At 42.5% G+C, this 21,826-nt stretch overlaps 1 protein-coding gene across 4 annotated transcripts in view; it reads left to right on the plus strand.

Annotated features, from left to right (window-relative positions):
- Positions 1-21,826, plus strand: part of SULF2 (sulfatase 2) — a 135,415-nt gene that overhangs the window by 24,369 nt on the left and 89,220 nt on the right. For 3 of the 4 annotated variants that reach the window (XM_072633635.1, XM_072633634.1, XM_072633636.1), the window contains exons 2-3: positions 1,951-2,193; positions 19,203-19,442. In XM_072633635.1, the coding sequence (XP_072489736.1) occupies positions 2,019-2,193; positions 19,203-19,442 (415 nt within the window). In that variant the 5' untranslated portion in view covers positions 1,951-2,018. Of the gene's footprint in view, positions 1-1,950; positions 2,194-11,760; positions 11,780-19,202; positions 19,443-21,826 lie in introns of those variants that run through there. The other variant, XM_072633637.1, reaches the window with a different exon arrangement.

Consider the following 21,826-nt stretch of genomic DNA (forward strand, 5'->3'; position numbering starts at 1 on the left):
AGGTCCTTTTAGTTCAGCCACTCTGAATCTCACAAAAAGTAGGCAGCTTCCCTTGTGTCATTTTTTAATTGATTTCCACTACATTATTATAGTGAGCTGGCATTCAGCCAGGGAAAGTCATCAAAAATTGACTCATTGATCACTTGATCTGATGTAATAATTAACACTTGTTAATCTTTATCTCATTGCTGCTGGTTCTCTGGCTAAAGTTAGGGGAAGGAAATTCCATTGATCCTGAAGAATCTCAACGGAAATTTTTATCAGTTCCCAGGAGGACAATCTCTCTCCAGTAGGATCAGTCAGGTGACAGGCTTCTACTTTGAGTACATATCTCAGCCCCTCTCTGCATCAGCCTTTGAACACGCCACCAGCCACTGAGGCCAGGAAATTCAGTCTCTGTGCTGTGTCCCAGCTTAGAATCTAAGTGCGTTGGGGCCAGAAGGGTCCTTAGGAAGAATCTATCGCAAATTCCACATTCTACAAAGGGGAGAAATCGAAAGTGCAGAGAAGAGGGGACTTGCCAAAAGCCATGCCTGGGAAGTACCTCTGGGACACCTTAGGTCATGCCAGTTGATTTGCATTGCTTAAGGTATACTTTGGAATCTGATAAGCTAAAGTTTTGTCCTTAAATACCAAAGAGGTCTGTTTCTCATTATAAGTGTGTCATGCTCATTTCAGGAAGGATGTTGACATCTCACAGACCTGTCCTATGTTATAATGCTTTGCTAATAATAAAATCGCTTATGTAGAGCACCTTCCCTCTGGAGAGCATGAAGCAGTGGCATACCTCTGCTCTCTTTTGTCCTCATAGGGGTTCCATGAGTGATAGATAAGAACAGGTATTTCAAAGATGGACAGCAGAGAAGCTGTCACTTGCCCAGTGTCACACAGTAAACCAGCTGTAAAACCTTGACTCCTCGACCCTTTTGGGGAGGAGGGGCTCTGCTCCATTCCCTTTAGGTAGAAGAAACAACTACATTTACTTCTGGGAAGACATTTGAAAATAAGAAGCAGAATGTCACATGAAAGAACAGGCATTTGGATAGTATTTTCCTTTTGTTTTTTATTTAATAGTATTTTACTTTTTCCAATTACATTTAAAGACAATTTTCAACTTTCATCTTTTGAAAGATGTTGAGTTCCAAATTTTTCTCCCTCCTTCCTTCCCCTCCCCACTCCCTGAAATGGCAAGCAGTCTGATATAGGTTATACATGCCAAAGCACACTCTTAACAGCAAATCTAAGATATAGATGCTACCTGTGTTATATTATCCCCACTGCAGAAACTGAGGCTCCCAGGGGTCAGGACTTACCCAGGGTTGCCCACCTAGCAAATGTCAAAGCCTGAGTTTGACAGTTCCTCCGTCTTCAGCTCAAGTGTTCTTTCCATTGCAGACCTTGGGCAAGTCACTTAACCCCAATTGCCTCATCCTGGGTCATCTCCAGTCATCCTGATGAATATCTGGATTCAGATGGCTCTGGAGGAGAAGTGAGGCTGGTGACCTGCACAGCCCTCCCTCACTCAAAACAAAGTCAAGTGCAAGTCATGTCATTATTTCTCTGATGGCCAGGTCTTCTTTGGCAACAAAGGACAAACACACGCACTCTTTCCATTGCAATCATGCCAACACCTTGATTTCTTCCTTCCTCTATCCTTCAAGAGTATGTCTCAAGAGTCTAGCTGTCTAGAAACAAGTGGCTTCTCAGGTTGGGCAGACCCTGCAGATGATTGCCAGAGTCCAGCAGGGAGGGGTCCTTGGAGCCATATGTTTTATGTTGGGAAATTGAACATATTTTGCTCTTGCCCTTTGTGGACTTGAGACTTGGTTGGGCTGTGGCTTCCTTATCCTTTTCAAAGAATTTCACAGTTCATGCAAAAAATTTCCTAAAAATTATTTTTGGTTTATTTTTGCATGAATATCAATGTGGTTCTGTCTCCTTTGCTCACAGATCTGAAATAGAAGATAAAGAAAGCAACTTCAATCTCCTGGGTTTCACAGGACCTAATCAGCGAAATAATGGCCCCCTACACCCTTCTCCTTGGCTTATTCACTGTGACTGTACTCTCCCTGCTGGACAGCAGCTCAGCCTTCCTGTCAAGCCAGCGTCTCAAAGGGAGGTTCCAGAGGGACCGGAGAAACATCCGTCCAAACATCATCCTTGTCCTGACAGACGACCAGGATGTGGAGCTTGGTAAGAGACCCCAGACACTAGAGTGATTCTGCTAGTCAAAAAATACTGCAAACTATCTCTGGCAGAGTTCTGAGGCCACAGTTACACAGCACTCCCAAGTGAAATTGAACAGAGTGATCTCGTTCCAAATCGACTTGAATGGCAGACAGAGGTTTGTCTCACAAGTAGATCTGGATTCAGATGTAGCTCTCTACCAGAGAGGTACTTGTTCTCTCTCCTCCCAAACCCCCAGCCCACCCTTGAGGAAAATGTGCTTTATTCCTGAGGGGTTGAGTGGAGTGGGGGTAGTGCTCCAGACTAGGAGGGGGCAGTGCTGACGCTGGCAGATATCGACCAGCTGCTACTAGCTTCATGTCCTTAGCTTAATTCTCCCCTCCCTCAGAGATAGGGTTATGTCAGCTAACTCAAGATCAATCAGATAAGATTTGGAAATTGACTGGTAGTTATCAACCTGCCTGTAGAAGACCCCCCCTGCTTGAGATGGCATCTCTGCAGAAAATATGACAGGCAATCTAAATGAAAATTGGCTTGACCACACTGTCTTCCCAGTGCAGATTTCCTTAGTTATATAATGAAATAGAAGAATTTATTAAGCACCTACTGTGTGCCACGCGCAATGCTAAGTGCTTTTACAAGTCATAGTTCATTTGATCCTCACAGCAACTCTGGGAGTAGGTACTGTTAATTATCTCCATTTTATAGCTGAGAAAATGGAGGCAAGTAGAGATTGAATGACTTGCTCAGGGTCATACTGCCAGGACATGTCTAAAGCTGGATTTGAACTCAGATCTGTCTGTCTCCAGGCCCAGCACTCTATCCACTGTGCCACCTAACTGCTGCTGGCTTTAAACCCACCCCCTTTGGGATCCCTTATCCAGCAGAAAAAGCAGAAGTTGGTATTTTAGCTGCTGAGAAGAGGTGATATCTATGAAACCAGCTCATTTCCCATAACAGCTTGTGTTAACGATCATAGGAATAGATTTTCCTAGAAGAGTTTGTATGAGTAAAGAGAATTTGCAGAAAGGAAGAGGATTTTATTGATGATCTTGACGTACAAGGTGCAGACCTGCCAGGCAGTAGTGTTTAAGATAACTCACGTATTTGTGGTGGGGGCAAGTTTCATATTTTTGAGAAAAATTTTGCCAAGGATGCTTCCAAATCTTCATCAGTCCCCAGAAACATTGCCCGGTGTACGTGTTTAATAAATATCCAAATGAATGAATGCATGAAGAAATGCTCTCTTCATGCGTCCTGTGGGTCCCAGAGTATGACTGCCAGGGCCTCCGATGGGTCACAAATCATAACAACTCCTATTGGAGTTCATTGAGTAGGGAGGATGACATCGTCAGACCTGAGTTAGGAATGTCACTTTGACAGCTGAATAGGGAGAGACATGAGGCAGAGAAACCAAACAGGAGCCTATCACAATAGACCAGGCATGAGGAAATGAGGGCCTGCACCAGGGTGGTGGAGGTGTCAGGAGACAAGGGACATGGAAGCACACTGTGGAGACCTGGGTTTGAAAATTGACTAGTTGTATGACAATGGACAAGTCACTTCAACCACGTGGGCCTCCATTTCCCCATCTGTAAAATGGGGACAAACAGTACTTCTGCCACCTACCTTCACAAGATTATTCTGAGGCACATAACTTTTTGGAAACTTGATTGCGCCATAGAATTTCAAGTGTAATAATACCACCTACTTCCCAGGTTGTTGTGAGGAGCAAAGGAGGTGACATTTGCAAAGCACTTAGCACAACTTAGTTCTTAAGCTCACAGTAGGTTCTTAATAAATGCTTATATTTAATTCCCTGTTGGGTTTTTAAAGCCCTTCCTAACCTGTCCCTTTCCAGCCTTCTTACACCTTACTTCCATCTCCGTAATCTATGATCCTTTAATACTGACCATATTGCTTTTCCTTGCCAAAGACACACCTTCTCCCATGTCTGGGCATTTTCCCTGGCTGTCCCCTGTGCTTGGAATGCTCTCCCTCCTCAGCAACTCCTCCTGACTTCCCTGGCTTCCTTCACATCCCCCAATTTTCACCTTTTGTAAAAATCCAATTCCCCTTAAAACTACCACCTTCCTTCTAAGATTGCCTCTGCATATTTTGGCTGTATGTTGTTTTCCTCATTAGGTTATAATCTCCTTGAGGGCTTTTGTCTTTCTTTATAGCTCTAGAACTTAGCACAGAGCCTGGCACGTAGTCAGCTCTCATGCTTGTGGATTGATTGGAGTGGGGCACCACGCTGATTCTCATCCCCTGCGAGATGCATGCGTCAAACTTGAAGCAATGCAACAGTCAGGCCCTCTGAGGGTTTTGCCTGGCAGCTGTTGTCCAGAACCAGCTGGCTCTGCTCGTAAAAGGAAGGGAGTTGTGGGCGTGATCTGGACAAAAGAGCCAGAGAAAAACCACAGTAGGTTTTTGATCCAGCAGAGGTTCTGTTCCTCTTGTAAGTTCCCAGTATCCCAGGCTTCAGATCAGTGCCCTAAAGTGTTTCTTCCTAACAGATAAGCCGGAGCTTTGTAGCAGTTGAGCTGACTTTGAAGACGGGTTGAGTTCCTTCTAGGAGGTGGGGAAATGACAATGCTTTTGAATCCACAAGACAGACTCAGTTCAATAATGCATGTCCCAAAAAGCTGAACCCATTAGCTCACAGTCTGGTGCAACTTGCAGACCAGAGGGTGGTCCTAAAAAATTTATCATCTGCTATTTTCTGCTCCTCCGTGTTGCGGCTGCACTACTCTTCTGGGTTAGAGCCTTCTTTTCTAAGATAATCCAAGGCCTCTTTCCAATTTCAAGCATGGTGAACAGCTGTCCACACCAATTAAGGTCTGGCTGGAGCAGTGGTACCTGATAAAGCTAAGATTAGAGATTCATCCTGTTCCCTTAATTGATATGGGTGATTTTTTTTTTTTTGCCATTTTTTTATTCTTTTGCTTCAACTGGTAGATAAGCCACACCAGGTAATTAATTGGGACTGTTACAGGGGCTAATTCTGAGCATGTCAGAATCACTCAACTATCTGCTTATTGGTCAGTGAGCTGCATGGGGCTAGATTTCCAGAAAGGTTAGGAAAATTTCCTGTTTGAATGATCTGCAGGGACCTTTTCTTTTTCAGTCAGTTCTCTTTAGCTAAGAGGTTGAGAAAGAAAGACAGTCACACCAGAGCAGTCATGGGAAGGGGTTTTGTAAAGGTGTGGACACTGCCACAGACTTGAATTTCTAGCCATAGTAACATCAACAATAATAGCTAAATATATTTTATTCCCATCCTATCTGATTTGATTATTGCAACAACCTTGTAAGGTAGGTATTAATAATATTTCCAATTCACAGATGAAGAAACTGGGGCTGCGAGAGGTTAAATAGCAGCCTAGAGACACACAGCTAGCGAGTGTATAAAGAAGAATTCATATTCCATCCTTCCCAACTCTAGGTTCAATGCTCTAACCACTCCACCATGCTGCCTCAGAGGAACCACATGTTCCTGGCCTAATTGAGGTCAGGGAGAGGTGCTGGGAAATGATTGGGAGGCAGAGGAAAAGTATTCTGGGAGGAAGCCTGGGGGATGAGGCTGCCCATTTGAGAGGGTTTTAACCCTTTCAAGCAGCACACTAAGAAGAAAAAAAGAAAATTCCCCATCTCTCCATTTGATTCAGCACATAGCTGTTGAGCACCCACAATGTGCATGTAGAGCCGGGTAAGAGGCATTTGTATCCTTAAGGACCTTAGGGTAAAGAAAGACAAGCTATCTGTACAAATAAACACCTCAGTATTCTGGGAGAGTATATAGAAAGAAAAGATAAGTCAAATCAATTAGAAATTTACATTTTAAAAGAATTCTTTGCTTTGGGGGGAATTTTGTATAATCTCACTTCTTATGCACATAATCTGTTTACAAATTTGTCAGTATTTAACAAGTTGGTCTAGTTTTGAGAATGTTAAGAGGTGGTTAGAGACCCGAGTCTTGGCCCCACTGCTCTCTCACATTACCAGGGCACAGATTTGCCCCTTCTTAGAGCAACTCACTCCCCTCTCTGGCCTCAGTTTCTTCATCTATGAAATTGAGGACTAGATTATCTCTAATGCCCTACCACTGCCCACCTTGTGTGAGTCACTGCCAATTAAAGATTCATCAGAAAGAGAAGCATCTCTGAAATGCAAATAGGTGAAAACTTACACATAAATCGATACACTCCCTGCCTGTGTTATTCAGTCATTCACTCCCATCTAACTCTTCGTGACTCAGTGGAATTTCTTGGCAAAGATACTGGAATGGTTTGCCATTTTCTTCTCCAACTCATTTTACAGATGAAGTAACTGAGGCAAACAGGGTTAAGTGACTTGCCCAGGGTCACACAGCGAGGAAGTACATGAAGCTACATTTGAACTCAGGTCTCCTTCCTCGATTCGTGTCCAGCACTTTATCCATTGAATCACCCAGCTGCTGCCCCCTCCCTCCCTCTCTCCCTCCCTAAGATCTTGCATAAAATGAGGAATGCCTATATTATTTAGTACTTCTCACCAATCACAGACATACAGTCATAGTTCTGAATTCCGTTTAAATCAGCAAACATTTATTAAATATCTTCTATGGTGCCACAGGGGCCATGATTCAAAGACAGAAGTGAAACAGTCGAAGTCAGGGTGAAGAACTTGCATCCTCGGGGCCACAAGGGGCCCTCGAGATCATCAAGTGTGTCTGGCCCTTTGGCAGACTCCAAACTTCACAGAACAAATGCCTTAAATAAAAACCTGGACTCAGTCAAAAGGTCCCACCCAAGGACCTAGAGGACCACATGCAGCCTCAAGGCTGAAAGGTTTCCTCACCCCTGGTCTGAGTCTTCAAGGAAGTTACCATCTCCTGGAAATTAATCGGGAAGCTCTTATTAAACACTTATTGCATGCTAGACTCTATACTGCTTCCTGGGGATAATAAGACACAAATGAATCCATCCCTGCCCTCAAGGAGCTTGTATTCTAATAGGGGAGATAACTTGTGTGTGTACATATGTATATATGTGTGTGTATGCGTGTATGTATACATAATATACAAAATGAATACAGGGTAGTTTTGAAAGAGCACGTACCAGCAGCTGGGGCAAGGTGGGGTGTCACAAAGGACTTCATGAAGGAGACTCTTAAGCTGAATCTTGAAGGAAAGTAAGAGATTCCCAGAAGTAGAGGTAACAAGGGGAGAGCATTGTAGGCATGGAGGAGAGCCAGTGCAAAAGTAAGAGGTGGGGAGGTGAATAAAGCACATGTTTGGGACAGTATGGCTAAGCTGCAGAGTGTGCAAAAAGGAGAACTAAGAATACGGGAGGGTGGTAAGATTCTGGGCATAGAGACGTTAATGTTTCTGGAGTTGGAGCAGAGGAGTGACGTGGTTGTCGGACCTGGTCTTGGGGAGAGTCCTTGTGCCAGCTGTGTGGAGGAAGAACTGGAGAAGGGAGAGGCCAAAGGCAGGAAGGCCAAAGGGGAGACTTCTGCAGGAGTACAAGGGGAAGATGAGGTCCAATCTAAGGAAAGAAAAGAGAGCATACGCAGAAAATACCTAGTGAATGTGCATGTGTACACATGATAGATACACACATATATACGCATATATACACACAGAGGCAACTAGGTGCCACACTGGATAGAGTGCTAGGCCTGGAATCAGGAAAACTCATCTTCCTGAGTTCAAATCTAGCCTCAAACCTTTACTAGCTGTGTGACCCTGGGCAAGTCACTTAACCCTTGGTTTTGTCATCTGTAAAATGAGCTGGAGAAGGAAATGGCAAACTACTCTAGTACCTTTGCCAAGAAAATCCCAAAAATGGGCCACAGAGCCAGACATGACTAAAAAATAGCTGAACAACAAAATGTGCAGGTATGTCTATATATACATATGGACACATATATGTGTATATATATTTACATGTGTGTATATGCATAAAAGTAGGTAGTAATTTGTATGTGTGTGTATGTGTAGTTACACTGCGTATATACATAGAAGTAGGTAGCAGATGTATATAAAATATAATGGTATTTCTGTATAAGTGGTTTCCTTTGTAAGCCTCTGTATCTCATTTTATGCATTTAAAAACATCATTCTCAGAAGGAGTTCAACAGATTGTCACTAGGGTCCAAGCCACCAAAATGGCTAAGAACCTGTCTCTTAAAAGCAGTCAGGAGGCAATGCAGTTGACTTGAACAAGGAAGGGACCTGGTGAATCCTGTGCTTCAGGGCTATCAGTGTGGCAGCAGGCTGGAGGATGGATTCCAGAAGGGAGATTTTCCAAACAGGGAGACCAATTATTAAGCCATTTGCAGTGTTCCAGGTGAGAGGTGAGGAGGCCCTCAACTCAAGTGGCAGCCATGTGGGAAAAAAGAATGAAGAAAATGTGTTTGAAACATACTTAGCTGTCAAAAACTTCATTACCGTGGGTAGAAATAGGATTGGTTAGTAATTATACTTGGACAGAGTCATTTCCTTCCTCCTCCCCACCCCGCAAAAACAGGTGAGTCCATTGTGGCAACTCTGCCTTGACCACTAGGGAGATCCGGAAGCCCAGAATTGTCTCAGCTTGTCCCTGGGGGACCAGAATGCGGGGTTCTGGGTAGTCAAGCCTCTCCTTAGCCAGGGCTGGGCCTGCTCTCTACACTCAATATTCCCAGGTCAGTCTACAGAGGTTTACCAGTCTACAAAACTTTGGTCCTTAATTCTTAAAACCTACAAACTTGAAAAGCAAGCAAGCAAACACAAGCCTCCCACCCATGTCTTGCCCCTTCTATACCTAATTTCCATCTTTCCTCTGGCAGATTTGATGCCAATTGTAGTAATGGAAAGGATACCAAAAGTCATCTAGTCCCATCCCTACCCCTATGGTACATCTCCCCAAGGAGCATCATCCTAACCAGAGCTACTTAAACACCTCCAGTGACGGAGAACTCACGACCTCTAATGGTTAAGACATTTTCCTCGCATTGAAGTGAGAGTAGCTCACCACTCAGGCATCTAGACAGCTTTATGGGCACGGAAATGAGACTTCTAGTCAGTGAGTGGGGTTTTTGCTGAGATCACACCTCATAGGCAGGTTTAGTTGATTTGGTGTAACAAACATTTATTAAGTACCTGCTGTGTACAGATTTCCGTGGTACCTCGTAGGGGAGGTACAAAGATAAACAATAGGTGGTCCCAGCTCTTAAGGAGTCTTTTAGGGAGAGAGATGATACAATACTAGTAAGTATAATACAAGATAAAGCATATAATACAGAATCAAGCAATAAACAAGCATTTATTAAGCACCATTTCTGGCTTAGGTGCTGAGGATATCCTGATCTCAAAGAACTTATGTTCTATCGGAGCAGGCATGTACGTTTGTAAGTATGTGCAGAATAAATACATTCAGTACAAATACAAACTAAGGGAGACAGTGCACTAGCAGTTATAGCGACAGGAAAAGCTTCATGTAGAAACTGATTCCTGAGGAGTGAAGTAGAGGTTGTATGTTCCAGGCCTGGGGGACAGCCAGTGCAAAGATGCCAAGGTGGGAGATGGGGTGTTGTGTAGGAGGAGTGAAGAAAAAAAGCCAGTCTGGATGGGTCATAGAGTTTGAGAAAGAGAGTAAAGTATAATGAGGCTGAAAAGATAGTTTGAGACCAATTTGTGAAGGGCTTTAAAAACCAGATAGAGGAATTTCTATTTGAACTGCAAAGTGCCATGTGAGATAGAAGGAAGGAATTATCCTTACCAACTGGGAGGATGAGAAAGGCCTCATACAGTAGCAGGATAACTTTGGGCTGGGCCTTGAATGGTGGGTAGGAATTCAGCAGGGAGGACCTTCTGAAGATATGGAGGTGAGACAGCACAATCTGAATTCTTCTCCCACTTTTGTCACTGACTTCCTCTCAGGCCTGCTTTGTGGTCAAACTGTAAGAGGCTGATTTGTGAAAAGGAGGCATAGGGGCTTTCCATCTGGGATCAACTTCTTCTCCCTTCTCCATCTGCTAGAACAGGGAAACCACATCCTGTCTTATGGACTAGATTTCCAAGGGAGTGACTGACTCCCATGTCCTGTGAATCTTGGGGCCAGATGGCTTGAAGCCTGGCTTGATAATACCCAAGTCCTAGACAACACGGGGGAAATGTGGACGGTCAATTCAGTTCTCTGTTACCACCTCCTGGAGCCCACACTGACCCACAGTGGAAAAAAAAGCAAGAAAGGAAAAAATATATCTGGGTGTTGTCGTGCCAGAGCTGGGGAAAAGCTAATTGTGACCTACCCTGGGAGATTAGCTTTCAAAACACATTCTTCTAAATTTTCAGTCTGGCAATAAGTAAGACCATTCCAGTCCTTAATGCCAGCTCACCATGGGGAAATCTTTTGGGGGTAGAAGGGAGGGGGAGGACAGGCAAATAGAGCTGTAGGCCAGACCAGGCCTCAGAAGATTGCTCTGCCCCTTCAGATACTTAGTCATCTAGAATATTTTCCTCACTCCTAGATCAGAGGATCTCCCCTCTTCCATCCTCCTCTGGATGACCTAAGATGTAGAACTATCATCTTTATCTATAGACTGGCTATAGATAACGGAGTAGGGGGGAAGGTTTTGAGGAACATACTGTGGAAACCAGTCCACTAATGGTTACCTCCTCTGTTGAAAAAGTAGGAAAAATACTGACCATAGAGTCTTGAAACCTTGGTTTGCTTCCCCATTTTGTGACCTTGGGCAAATCACTTCCCCTCTATGGGCCTCAACTTTCCTAATCTTTGAAATGGGGATAATAGGGACTTGTACTGCCTGCCTCCCAGAGTGCTATTGGGCAGTGATTCTATCACTCTTATAGGACTGTAGCAGTGGCAGTAGTTGTTCTGTGGGGTAGTTGGCTTCCCTTTGTCCATAGTGCTGAAGCTGAGTCAGCTGTCTTAAAGATCGTAACAGTGGCCCTAATTTCTATAGCGTGTTGCCATGTACAAAGCAAGCACTTTTGAGACTCCATAGTCCCTTGCATCTCTAAACCTATAATTCAGGATCCTCATGATAACTCCCTAAGGTAGATAGATGATTATCCTCATTTTAGAGATGGAGGGAAGTGTTGGCCTAAGGACAATGAGATGGTGGGCTATTTTTAATTAACTTACTGAACTCTTCTGTCTTTTCATCACGGTCATTCTTCTGCTCCCACCCCTATTCTGTACTCCCTTGTGATAAAGAAGAACAAAGCAAAAATATCCTCTACAGAAACCTTGTCCAACATGGTATGCCATACTCTTTCCCAGTAGTCCCCAGCCTCTCTGCCTGGAGGAAGGAGGTACATTTCATTATTTCCTCATCAGGACTTTCAAGGATTTTTCCATCGTTCAGCGTTCAACATCCTCTTATGGGATTCCATTTTCTTGGTTCTGTTTATTTAGCTCTCCACTTGTTCATACAGATCTTTTTATGGTTCTCCAAGTGCCTCATATTTGTCCGTTCTTACTACAAAATAACATTCCATTCCATTCCTGCACCATCATTTCTTCCAGCCATGGCCCAAGTGCTGAGCACCTCTTTGTTTCTGGTTGGTATCACCAAGAGTGGTAGTATGGATATGTTGGTATGTATGAGGTCTTTATTTCTGTCTTTGGCTTCCTTGGGACATATGTGTCATGTCTTTTGCAGCTTTGTGTTATTAATTACAAAGGAGATTAAGCCAAAAAAGAGTGGGTGGCTTAATGTGACCTTCTTCTGGGGCAGGACCACCTTAAAGCCTGTCCCCTACTGCTTGTGAGCTTATAATGCCATATATAAAGGGCCTGAGGTCTTTAGACAGCAAAAGAAATATAGTTAGTGAGTTCAACCTGAGTGTTACCTAATCTGTGAAACTTTCCCTGATCTATTTCCTCTAATGGCATTAATGATCGTCTCCTCTTAATACCTCCCCCTTCCATAATAAGATTTCAAGCTAAAAAGGACCTTAAAGACCATTTAATCCAATCTCTTCATTTTACAGGTGAGATGAAGTGATTTACTTAGGGCCACGCAGCCAGTAAGTGTCTAAATGTTGTTCGGTCATTTCTCAGTTGTTTCCAACTCTTTCTGATCCCATTTGGGGTTTTCTTGGCGAAAATACTGGTGTGATTTACCATTTCCTTCTCCAGTTCATTTTACAGATGAGGAAACTGAGGCAGGCAGGGTTAAGTGACTTGCCCAGGGTCACACAGTCACCAAGTGTCTGAGACCAGAACTAAACTTAGGAGGGTGAATCTTTCTTATTCCAGGCCCAGCACTCTTTCTACTCCACCAGCTAGCTGCCCCATAGTGAAAATGCCTGAGGCGAGATTCAAACTCAGGTCTTTCTAACTTCAAATCTAACACTCCATCCCCTGCCTACCTCAGATAGCACTTAGAGTGAACCTCTCTTGTGAAGGCAGGGACTGGTTTTGCCTTTTCTTTGAATTCCCAGCACTTAGCAGGTTGTAGTGGTAATGAATAATAATAATATTAACAATGTTGTTAATATTATACATAATAATATAATAATATTAATAACAGCAATAGTAAATACTTCATAAATACTTACTGGTTGATTTATATCATTCCATATGAAAATGATTTCCATGTGTGCCTTCATCCCCTCCTACACAGTGAGTTCTTTGAGGACAGGAATTATGCCTTTTTTAATCTGTATAGCCCTTTCTTCCTTAACGCCTGCCAGCACTTACTAGATATTTGTTGAAACTGAAGTGGAGAGTGGGATATGTTGGCACTCACCTATGGTCCCTGTTACCAGGGCAGTCAAGGATGGTGGATAGCTTGAGCTCAGGAGTTTGGAGCTTCAGTTGAGTTAGAGCTGAGCAGGCATTTTTGCTAAGTGTATGTAGCCATACTTTCCCATATGGGAAGCAAGGAGTCACCAGGCTGCCTAACAAGGGATGAACTTAGCCAAGACTGAGAAGGAGGAGAATTCGGGGCCATTCATTGCAGCCTGGGTGAGATGGAGAGAACTGAGGCAGAAGGAAGGAGGAGGGGAGAGGGAGAGAGAAATGGACTAATGTGAGGAAAAATAACATTTCTCTACAGAACAGCTTGGATAAAGTATAGCTGAAAGGGCCTTAAAGATGATCTAGTTCAACTCTCTCCTTTTATGGAGGAGCAAAATGAATCCTGAAGAGAAGGAAGGAATTACTCCAGGTCATATAGAACTGAGATTCAAATTCCATTCCTGTGACTCTAAATTCAGTGCCCTTTCTGATCATCTATATAACAGTGTTGTATGAGGGTACTGAATCATGTTCAGGATTCTAAGGCATCCTTTAGCATCGTCATTCTATAAGATTATTGACTTAAAGCCAAAAGAGCCCTTAGAAGTCTTCAAATTCAACCCTCTCATTTTTCAGATTAAGGAAACTGAGGCCCACAGAGGCCAAGCAGTTTACCCAGGCTCACACAGCTAGTATGTATCCGAGATAGGATTTGAACCTGGCCCTGCCTGACTCTGAAGGCCATCACTCTATCCATGGAGATTCAGGATAATAATGGTAGCAGGGCTTTCATTCAAACAATGTTGCCGTCAGAGCTGGCAGAAGGGAGGAGAGAAATTAATCACATAATCTCTCAAACAATAAAATGTTCATTAATGAAAAATCCAGTATTCCTTCTTCAAACATCTGCTTAATTGATTTCATGTTCAAGAGCAAGTTTTCCTTGATGGTCATATAGTGCTAAGTCCTCAACAAATCCTTCCTAGCCATTTACACCCAGCTTCAAACAGGGTTTTAATATCTCCCCACTGTGGTAGACGCCTCATTTAAAAAACAGATCGGAGGAAATCTAATATCATTGTTTTGTATTGAGTTACACACACACAGTGTAATTATTGCTAGCTGACAGACGTGGGTAGATTCCAGCACGAGGGTGGAAATCAAATATAATTGGAAAACGAAAGGATTTCCTCTTCTCTGATGCTGGTCCCGGATTCCTGAGTTGCCCTTCGGCCTCCCTTCCGATCATGGACAGAGGAGCTGATTTGCTCCTGACTTGGATTTGGCCACAGAACAGGTATTATAACTGGACAGACTTTTCAGAGGCTGATCCAGCTACATTGTGGGCATTCCAGAAACCCTTGAGGAACGGATGAGAGTAGATAAACAAATACTGAGCCTGTGGTTAAAAGAAAATAGCCCCAAATATTGGGGTGCGTGCTTTGAGTTCTGCTTTCTACCTTTACCTATTTCCGTCCCATTTCCCTCCCACTCAAAAACTGGAATGCCACTCCCCCACCAAACCATACCTGCCTTTGAAGGCCTTTCTAATCTTCAATCAGAGGATCATAGATTTATAGTTAGAAGGGAAGTTAAGGATTTTATCTGGGGTCACACAGGTAATATGTGCCAGGCTCCTAGCCTCACTGTCAAGTAGTTTATAGTCTAATGGGGGTGGAGAGAAAAAGAGAGAGAGAGAGAGAGAGAGAGAGAGAGAGAGAGAGAGAGAGAGAGAGAGAGAGATGGGGTAAGAAGATCTGTAGAAATGTGCTATATCTTTTATTTTATTTTATTTTTAATTTTCAACATTCGCTTCCCTAAGTTTTAAATTTTCTCCCCATCTCTCTAGTGCCCCCTCCCCAAGATGGAATGCAATCTGATAGAGGTTCTCTGTATATACTCCTATTAAACATATTTTCACATTAGTCATGTTATATAGAAGAATTTGAAGAAATAGGAGTATCCTTTTTCAGAAATAGATTTTCATTGCTATATTTCTACACTTTGGGTTGCTCTTTCTTTTCAAACAGATGAGGAAAATAAAGACCGAAGGAGAAAAGTGTCTGACCCGAGGTTATACAGGTATGAAGGAGCTGTGGTAGAATTCAAACCCAGGTCTCCTAGTTCAAAATCCATTTCTTTTCCCACAGTTTTATATTGCCTTATCAGCCAACAAATTAATGGCAGAGTTTGGCCTGGAACCCAGGTATCCCGACTCCATTCAGTGCTCTGTCCACTAGAACATCCCATTTGTGATTAGCCTCACCCAATCCTTCAAGCTAATGGACACCTCCCAGTTTTCAGGGGTCCTGAATTAAATCAAGGCTTCTTTCTGAAATCAGCCCTGCCCACAAAATCCCTGGGTCTGCAGGTGATAAGAAAGAGATTGGGGGGTGGGGGTGACTTCCCCCAGTATCCAACGCAGCAGGGAAGTTCCATCATGGAAAGAAAACAATTTTCTGTTGTTCTCTCAACATCTCCAGGCTGGTTTAGCTTGTTTGAAATATTGAAGGCTGGCCTCTCTAGCTCAGCACGGAAGGGTATTCCAGAGCCTTACCTGCCATCAGAACTGTCAGTCTGCATTAGTTCTAGCTCTTGGGCTGTGGAAGGCGATTAGATCATATGTTTTTGTATTAAAGATGGTTGATTTATAGAGCTGTGTCATTACAGCAGTTTTATTAAACCAGGTTACTGTCCCCAAGGGGAGGCTTAACATGGAGTGCTATTTATGCACAGATGCCTCTGCCATTTAAGGGGATTGTTAAAACTGTACTTTAATAGCAGAATAACAAAATCCTCCTTCAGCCAGCCTGTTTGTTCAGGGGTGAGCTCACTCAACAAGCAGACTGTGCCTAGAGCTGGCATACCAATGCACCGTCCTTTTAATTGCCACAGAAATTAGAGAGATAACAACATAAGCACAAAAGCTTTTTTTTAAGGGAATAAAAAAAAAATACTCCACAAGCAAGAACCGGCCTTGCATGTTCTGGCTACTTCCTTTTGACTAATGTTATGTTTCAAGCTAGTTATTGCCAGAGAATCCATCCACCAGGTACCATTGTCCTCTTTGCAGGTAAAGGGCGAGAGTGACCTTGAAGTATCAGCCATCTTTCATTCCTTTACTACTAAGGAAATATGCCTGCATACTCCCTTCAGGGACAGAAGGAAACACTGGGTAATAAATACCACCTCTGTTATCTCCTGATCACCATCGGCGGGCATTCATTGGATGTGCCAGGAATGTGTGCAGCCATACTGGCCAGTGTGGGGTTCACCGAGTATAGGGTACACAGTCACTGACTTCAAGGAGCTTTGATCAGGTGCTTTCTGTGGCTGCTTTCATTCATTCATTCCACAAACATTTATTAAGCAGCCCTGTGTGTCCAAAGTACTGTGCTCTCAAGATGGGCCCTGGAACAAGAGACATAAAAAGGAAATAAGACATAGAGTCCCTGCTCTCAAGATGTTTGTTTTAGGTAAAGATCATCTAGCCCAGGGGTTCTTAATCTACTACCCAAAGTCCATGGATAGATTTCAAGGGATTTGTGAACTTAGGAGAAATTACCTCTTCATGTTCCCTAACCCCCTTTTTTTTAGACTGTCTGCCTATCTTGCCCAGGCTGAAAATACACTGGCCACCATTTATGGGCCTGATTCTAATGTTGATTGGCACTGCCTCAGAAGGATGGACCACTCTGTTTTTCCTCCCCATGCAAATTCTCCCCTTCTCAGGCAGCCTGGTTGTGTTCACTTTCCCTTATGTTTTTCATGCCTCTGGGATTCAATGGATCTACCAACTTCAGCCTCCCCCAGGAACGGGGATTATGAAAGTGTGCTGCCTCACATGGCTTTCACTAATTTTTAGTTGAAATTAAGCATTTGAATTATTAAAGAAAATGCTTAAAAATATTTTTCTGAGAAAAAACCCATAGACTCCACCATACTACCACAAGGGTCCATAACATGCATGCAAAATAATGGTGCAGAACCCTTAGACTAGCCCAACCCCCTGATTCTACTTAGAAGAAAACAAACCTTGGTATATACCATATAATAATAATTGTGCTCAAGGAACAATTATCAATCACTTAGTTAAGCTGTGAATCAGATGGTCCATCTGGGAAAGCAGCTCTTTCTTCCCCACCCCCAACACTGGCATTTCAGTAAGTGTTTTAGAAGTTGGGCACAGTCCTGCCTTGGCGAAGTGCTCATTTAGAAAGTTCAACTAACTTTATTAATGCCCAAGGTAATATAAAATTTGTGCCAGCTGGTGGCAGGAAGAATTGATTAAAGTTGAACTCTTCATTCAGCTTAACCAGGAGGTGATTTCATGCCATGCTCAAGCCCTGGCATTGTATACACCCTCCCCCTATCCCCATGACTTTTAAAAAGGAGTGTGTGGCCTTGATGCCAGATGTCTTACTGGCATTGGAACCTGAAGGTTGCTGTTTAACCAGATAAGCTGTTCAGCTTTTTCCTTTCTCTTCCCTGAAGGGCTCACACTAGGCTTGGATGACCTCAGAGAAACCTAGCAGAGGGTCTCAATGCCAAGCAGAGGGTACCATAGAAAGTATGTGTGCTAACAGGAAGTGCAGTAGAGTGGAAACCTCACTGGACTTGAAGCCAGAAGACGGGTCCAAATATGGGCCTTGCTACTAGTAATGTATGACCTGGAACAAATCACCTCCTACCTCAGGTTTTTCATCTATAAAATGAGGGAGTTGGAGCAGGCGATTTTCGAAGTTTGTCTCAACTCTGAAACCTATCCCGCTCTGAGAGAAAGCTTCCTGGTTTTCTCCCTATTTGTCTCTGGGAGACTCTGTTTCTCACCCTATTTAGCAGAAGTTTAGATGTTTAAAGATGGTGCTCCTTGAGTCTTTGCTCTTGGAAACCAGAGACTGAAAACCAGAGTTTATAAAAAACTATTTTCAAAGTGCAAAATCATGATACAGGATTCCCAGAGCCCCATCAGAACAAATCTCTATCTGAATAATAATTTCTTCTGCATCTCACTCAACAAGTGGTCCACCCACTACAGTCTCTTAAGCCCCTGTTACAGGCCAAGCATCGGGATGCAGAGTCAGACAAGCAAACAGAAAGAGACAATCCCTGCTCTCAAGGTGCTTGCATTCTCTCTAGGAAGAAAATTTATACATGCAGTATGTGCAGAATAAATGCTGATGAGAGAGAAAGGGCACTAGCATTTTGGGAATCAGAAAGGACTTCTTGAGGTACTTGCTATGTGCAATGTATTTCCTGCTATGCCATCTCACTTATCACGAGATACCATCACTTCATCCAAAAGGGAAAATTCTTCTTTATGGATATAATATAAATGTGACTTCAAATACATATGAGAATAGTATAAAGTCTAAGCTGTTAGATAAATGAAGAAAACTTCCATTGAAAGAGAGGAGAATAAGGGAAGGCTACCTGTAGGAGTGGGCATTTGAGGTGGGCCTCAAAGGATAGAGAAACGATTCTGATATTGAAGGGCAATATGAATGACAGCATGAGTGTGGGAATTAATATGGTGGGTGTGGGTTGATAGGGAGACTAGCCTGAGTACAGAGTGTCTCCTTGCTTCCCTAGCTTTCATCAAAATTCAGCTTAAATGCCACCTTCTCCAAAAGGTCTTTCCTGGCTCCATCAGTGACTAGTGCCTTCACCTTTCAGATTACCTTCTGTCTTATTTGGGTGTAACATACATAGCTATTTGTGTGTTGTCTTACCTATTAGAATATATGCTTCTTGAAGGTAGGAATTGTTTTTGTCTTTGTTTGTATCCCCATCACACACTAGGTGTTTAATAAATGATTGTTGTGGGGAAAGAGGAGTAGAAGACAAGGTTGGACAGGGAGAATGGTCCGTTATGGAGGGACTCTAATTATCAATTCTTGGTTTAGATTATAAATCCCTGGAATAGGTAAATGAAATTGGAAACTTGAAAAGTCTTCTCCAGAGCATCTAGTTCAATCTCCTCATTTTACAGATACTAAAGAAAGAAAAAGGAACAAAGAAAGAAATAGAAAGGAAGGAAGGAAGGAAAGAAGGCCCAGAGAAAGGGAATGACTTGCTTATGGTCACCTATCAAATTAGTGGCAGAGCCAACGTTAGACTCTGGGTCTCTAGATTCTCAGATGTATGTGTTCTTGAGAATCTTGAAGAACAAATGAACCCGTTATCAGCCCTAAATGGGGTCATTCTGTTAGGCTGCTCTAAATAATCTCAGGGTTTCTGTGTTTCTGTGGTCATTGATGAGTTTTCTTGTTCCAGGTTCAATGCAAGTGATGAACAAGACACGGAGGATCATGGAGCAAGGAGGGGCTCACTTCATCAATGCCTTTGTGACCACTCCCATGTGCTGCCCTTCCCGGTCCTCCATCCTGACAGGAAAATATGCCCACAATCACAACACCTACACCAACAATGAGAACTGCTCCTCACCTTCCTGGCAAGCCCAGCATGAGATCCGCACCTTTGCTGTGTACCTCAACAACACTGGCTACCGGACAGGTGAGACTGAGCCAACTAGTTTGGTGGTAGCCTTTTGTAAAAGGCATATGTCTGATGAATACCTACCTGCCCTAGTTGTTGCAGGAGGGGGTGAGACTTGGAGTTTTTTATTCCAAGATCTCATTTATGGTGGAAGTTGCTAGGTCTTGTGTGATCCTAACTATGGTTTAAGATCCATTCTAGCTCTAAGACCTATGATCCTGGAACAGGAATCTAACCTAGCTTTCTTCCTACTTTCATCTTACACCTTCCAATACTATTCTATACTAAAAGAGCCTGAAGAAATAGTTGACTAGCTTTAAATTTTATTTTTTATTCTAAACAATGTCCCCCAAAAAAAGCATTTCCACTTACACAGTAGAATACAAAAAGAAGACTGAATATGAAATTGCGAATCTTCATTTCACACCACTTGCTTATGCATTATATCACTTGTATATTTTAAAATGTTTAATAATTACACATATTACTTTCAAAATTATCCTACTTCTCTGTGCTTCCTTCTGTTCCCATCTGTGCATTTAAAAATGTTTCTCTGGCCTTTTTTTGGCATCACTGTTGCTAACCCAAAATCTCCCAACATACCTCCTCCTAAATCACAACCCAAAAGATAACAAAAACCCTTGTAACAAATAAGCAAAAAGAAAGTACATAGTGCCCATAAAATGGCATATGCCCAGTGACATAAAAATGTGCATCTCTTTCTGTACCCTGAGTCTGTCAGCTCTCTACCAAGAGAGGGATGATGTATTTCATCACAGACCCTGTGGAGACACTGCATTGACCCTAATTCTTAAGTCTTTCAGAATTGTTTTTCTTACATTTTTGTTGTCTTTAGTCTCCATGTTTTGCTTACTTGACTCTGTATAATTTCATACTCTACAAGCATCTCTGAAATTGTTTCCATCACCATTCCTTACAGTTCAGTAATATTCCATTGTATTCATATACTCAAATTTATTCAGTCATTAATCAATTGATAAGCACCACTTTAAGTCCTAGTTCAGGAGCAGAGAACCTGTTGCCTTGAAGCCACATATGGCCTTCTAGGTCCTTGGTGTGGCCTTTGGACTGAGTCCAAGTTTTACGGTATAAATCTTTTTATTAAGGGGATTTGTTCCATGAAGTGTGGAGTCAATCAAAGGGCCGCTCTTGAGTACCTAGAGGGTCATACGTGGCATTGAGGCTGCGGATTCCCCACCTCTGTAGCTAATCTCTCCTCACTATTAGTGTCTCTTTGATGACCCTCCTTTTCCTATCCTTGCTCGTTTCTCTGTTGAGTTTATATTTCTGTATCACACTGTGTGGTCAGTCATCTTTTGTTTGTCAGATGAGAGGGAGATTCATTGGATGCTGGTCCTCCAACCCTAGATTCTCGTGTGTCTTCTTGAGGATTTTGTCTGCACATGCTTCTTCTCACGTACCTCATTTAGAGAAATACCATTCCATTCTTCATGCTGCCCCACTTCCCGCTTTTATTCTAATTTATTTATTTGACTGTCTTCAAACTCTCAAACCAACCAGTCCACCCCCCCAGGACTCCTCTTCTTCTTCTTTGATTCTCTCAATACTCTATGAAGACATTAAGGTTCTGAAGAGACACTCGTTTCTTTTCTCCCCATTAAAAAGTTAGCATCAGATAGCTCCTTCCAGATGCTCAAATCAATTTACATTTCTACATTTCTCTATGCTGTCATGTTTGCATTTCAACATTCCTAATCAGCTGTGGTCTTTTCATCAGAAATACTTGAAAATTCTCTATTCTATTAAAAAAGGTCATTTTTTTCTCTGTAAAAGTATACTCATTTTTGCAGGACAGGTTATTTTTGGTTGTATTCCTATATCTTTTGCCTTTCAGAATATTTTATTCCAAGATTTCCTCTCGTTTTAGTAGAAGTTGGTAGATCTTGTGTGATCCTGGCTCTCACTTTTGGTGCTTAAACTGCTTCTTTCTAGATGTTTGCAATAGTTTTTCCTTTGTATTTTGCCTATCACAGTGGTTCCCAGTGTTTTTTGTTTTCCAAATCCCTTTCAACCACAATAAAAAAAATGCTCTGAACCCCAGGGACAATTTAATATACTGTTCAGAATATAATTTACAATCATTTACTGCTTAATGGTCCATTAAAGAATTTTTAGTGTGAACCCCTGAACCATTGTCATGAACCTCCAAATGGGAACCACTAGACAGTATCATCCCTGGGACATTTTCTTTTGGGATTTCTTGCAAGAGGCGATGAATAGGTTCTATCTTAATTTTATCCTCTGGTTCTAATAGGTCTGGGCAGTTTTCATGTATAATTTCTTGAAACATAGTGTACGGGCTTTTTTTCATCATGATTTTCAGAGAATTCAATGATTCTTAAATTATCTCTCTTTGACCT

Source organism: Notamacropus eugenii, chromosome 1 (genome assembly GCF_028372415.1).
Source record: "Notamacropus eugenii isolate mMacEug1 chromosome 1, mMacEug1.pri_v2, whole genome shotgun sequence".
NCBI lineage: Eukaryota > Metazoa > Chordata > Mammalia > Diprotodontia > Macropodidae > Notamacropus > Notamacropus eugenii.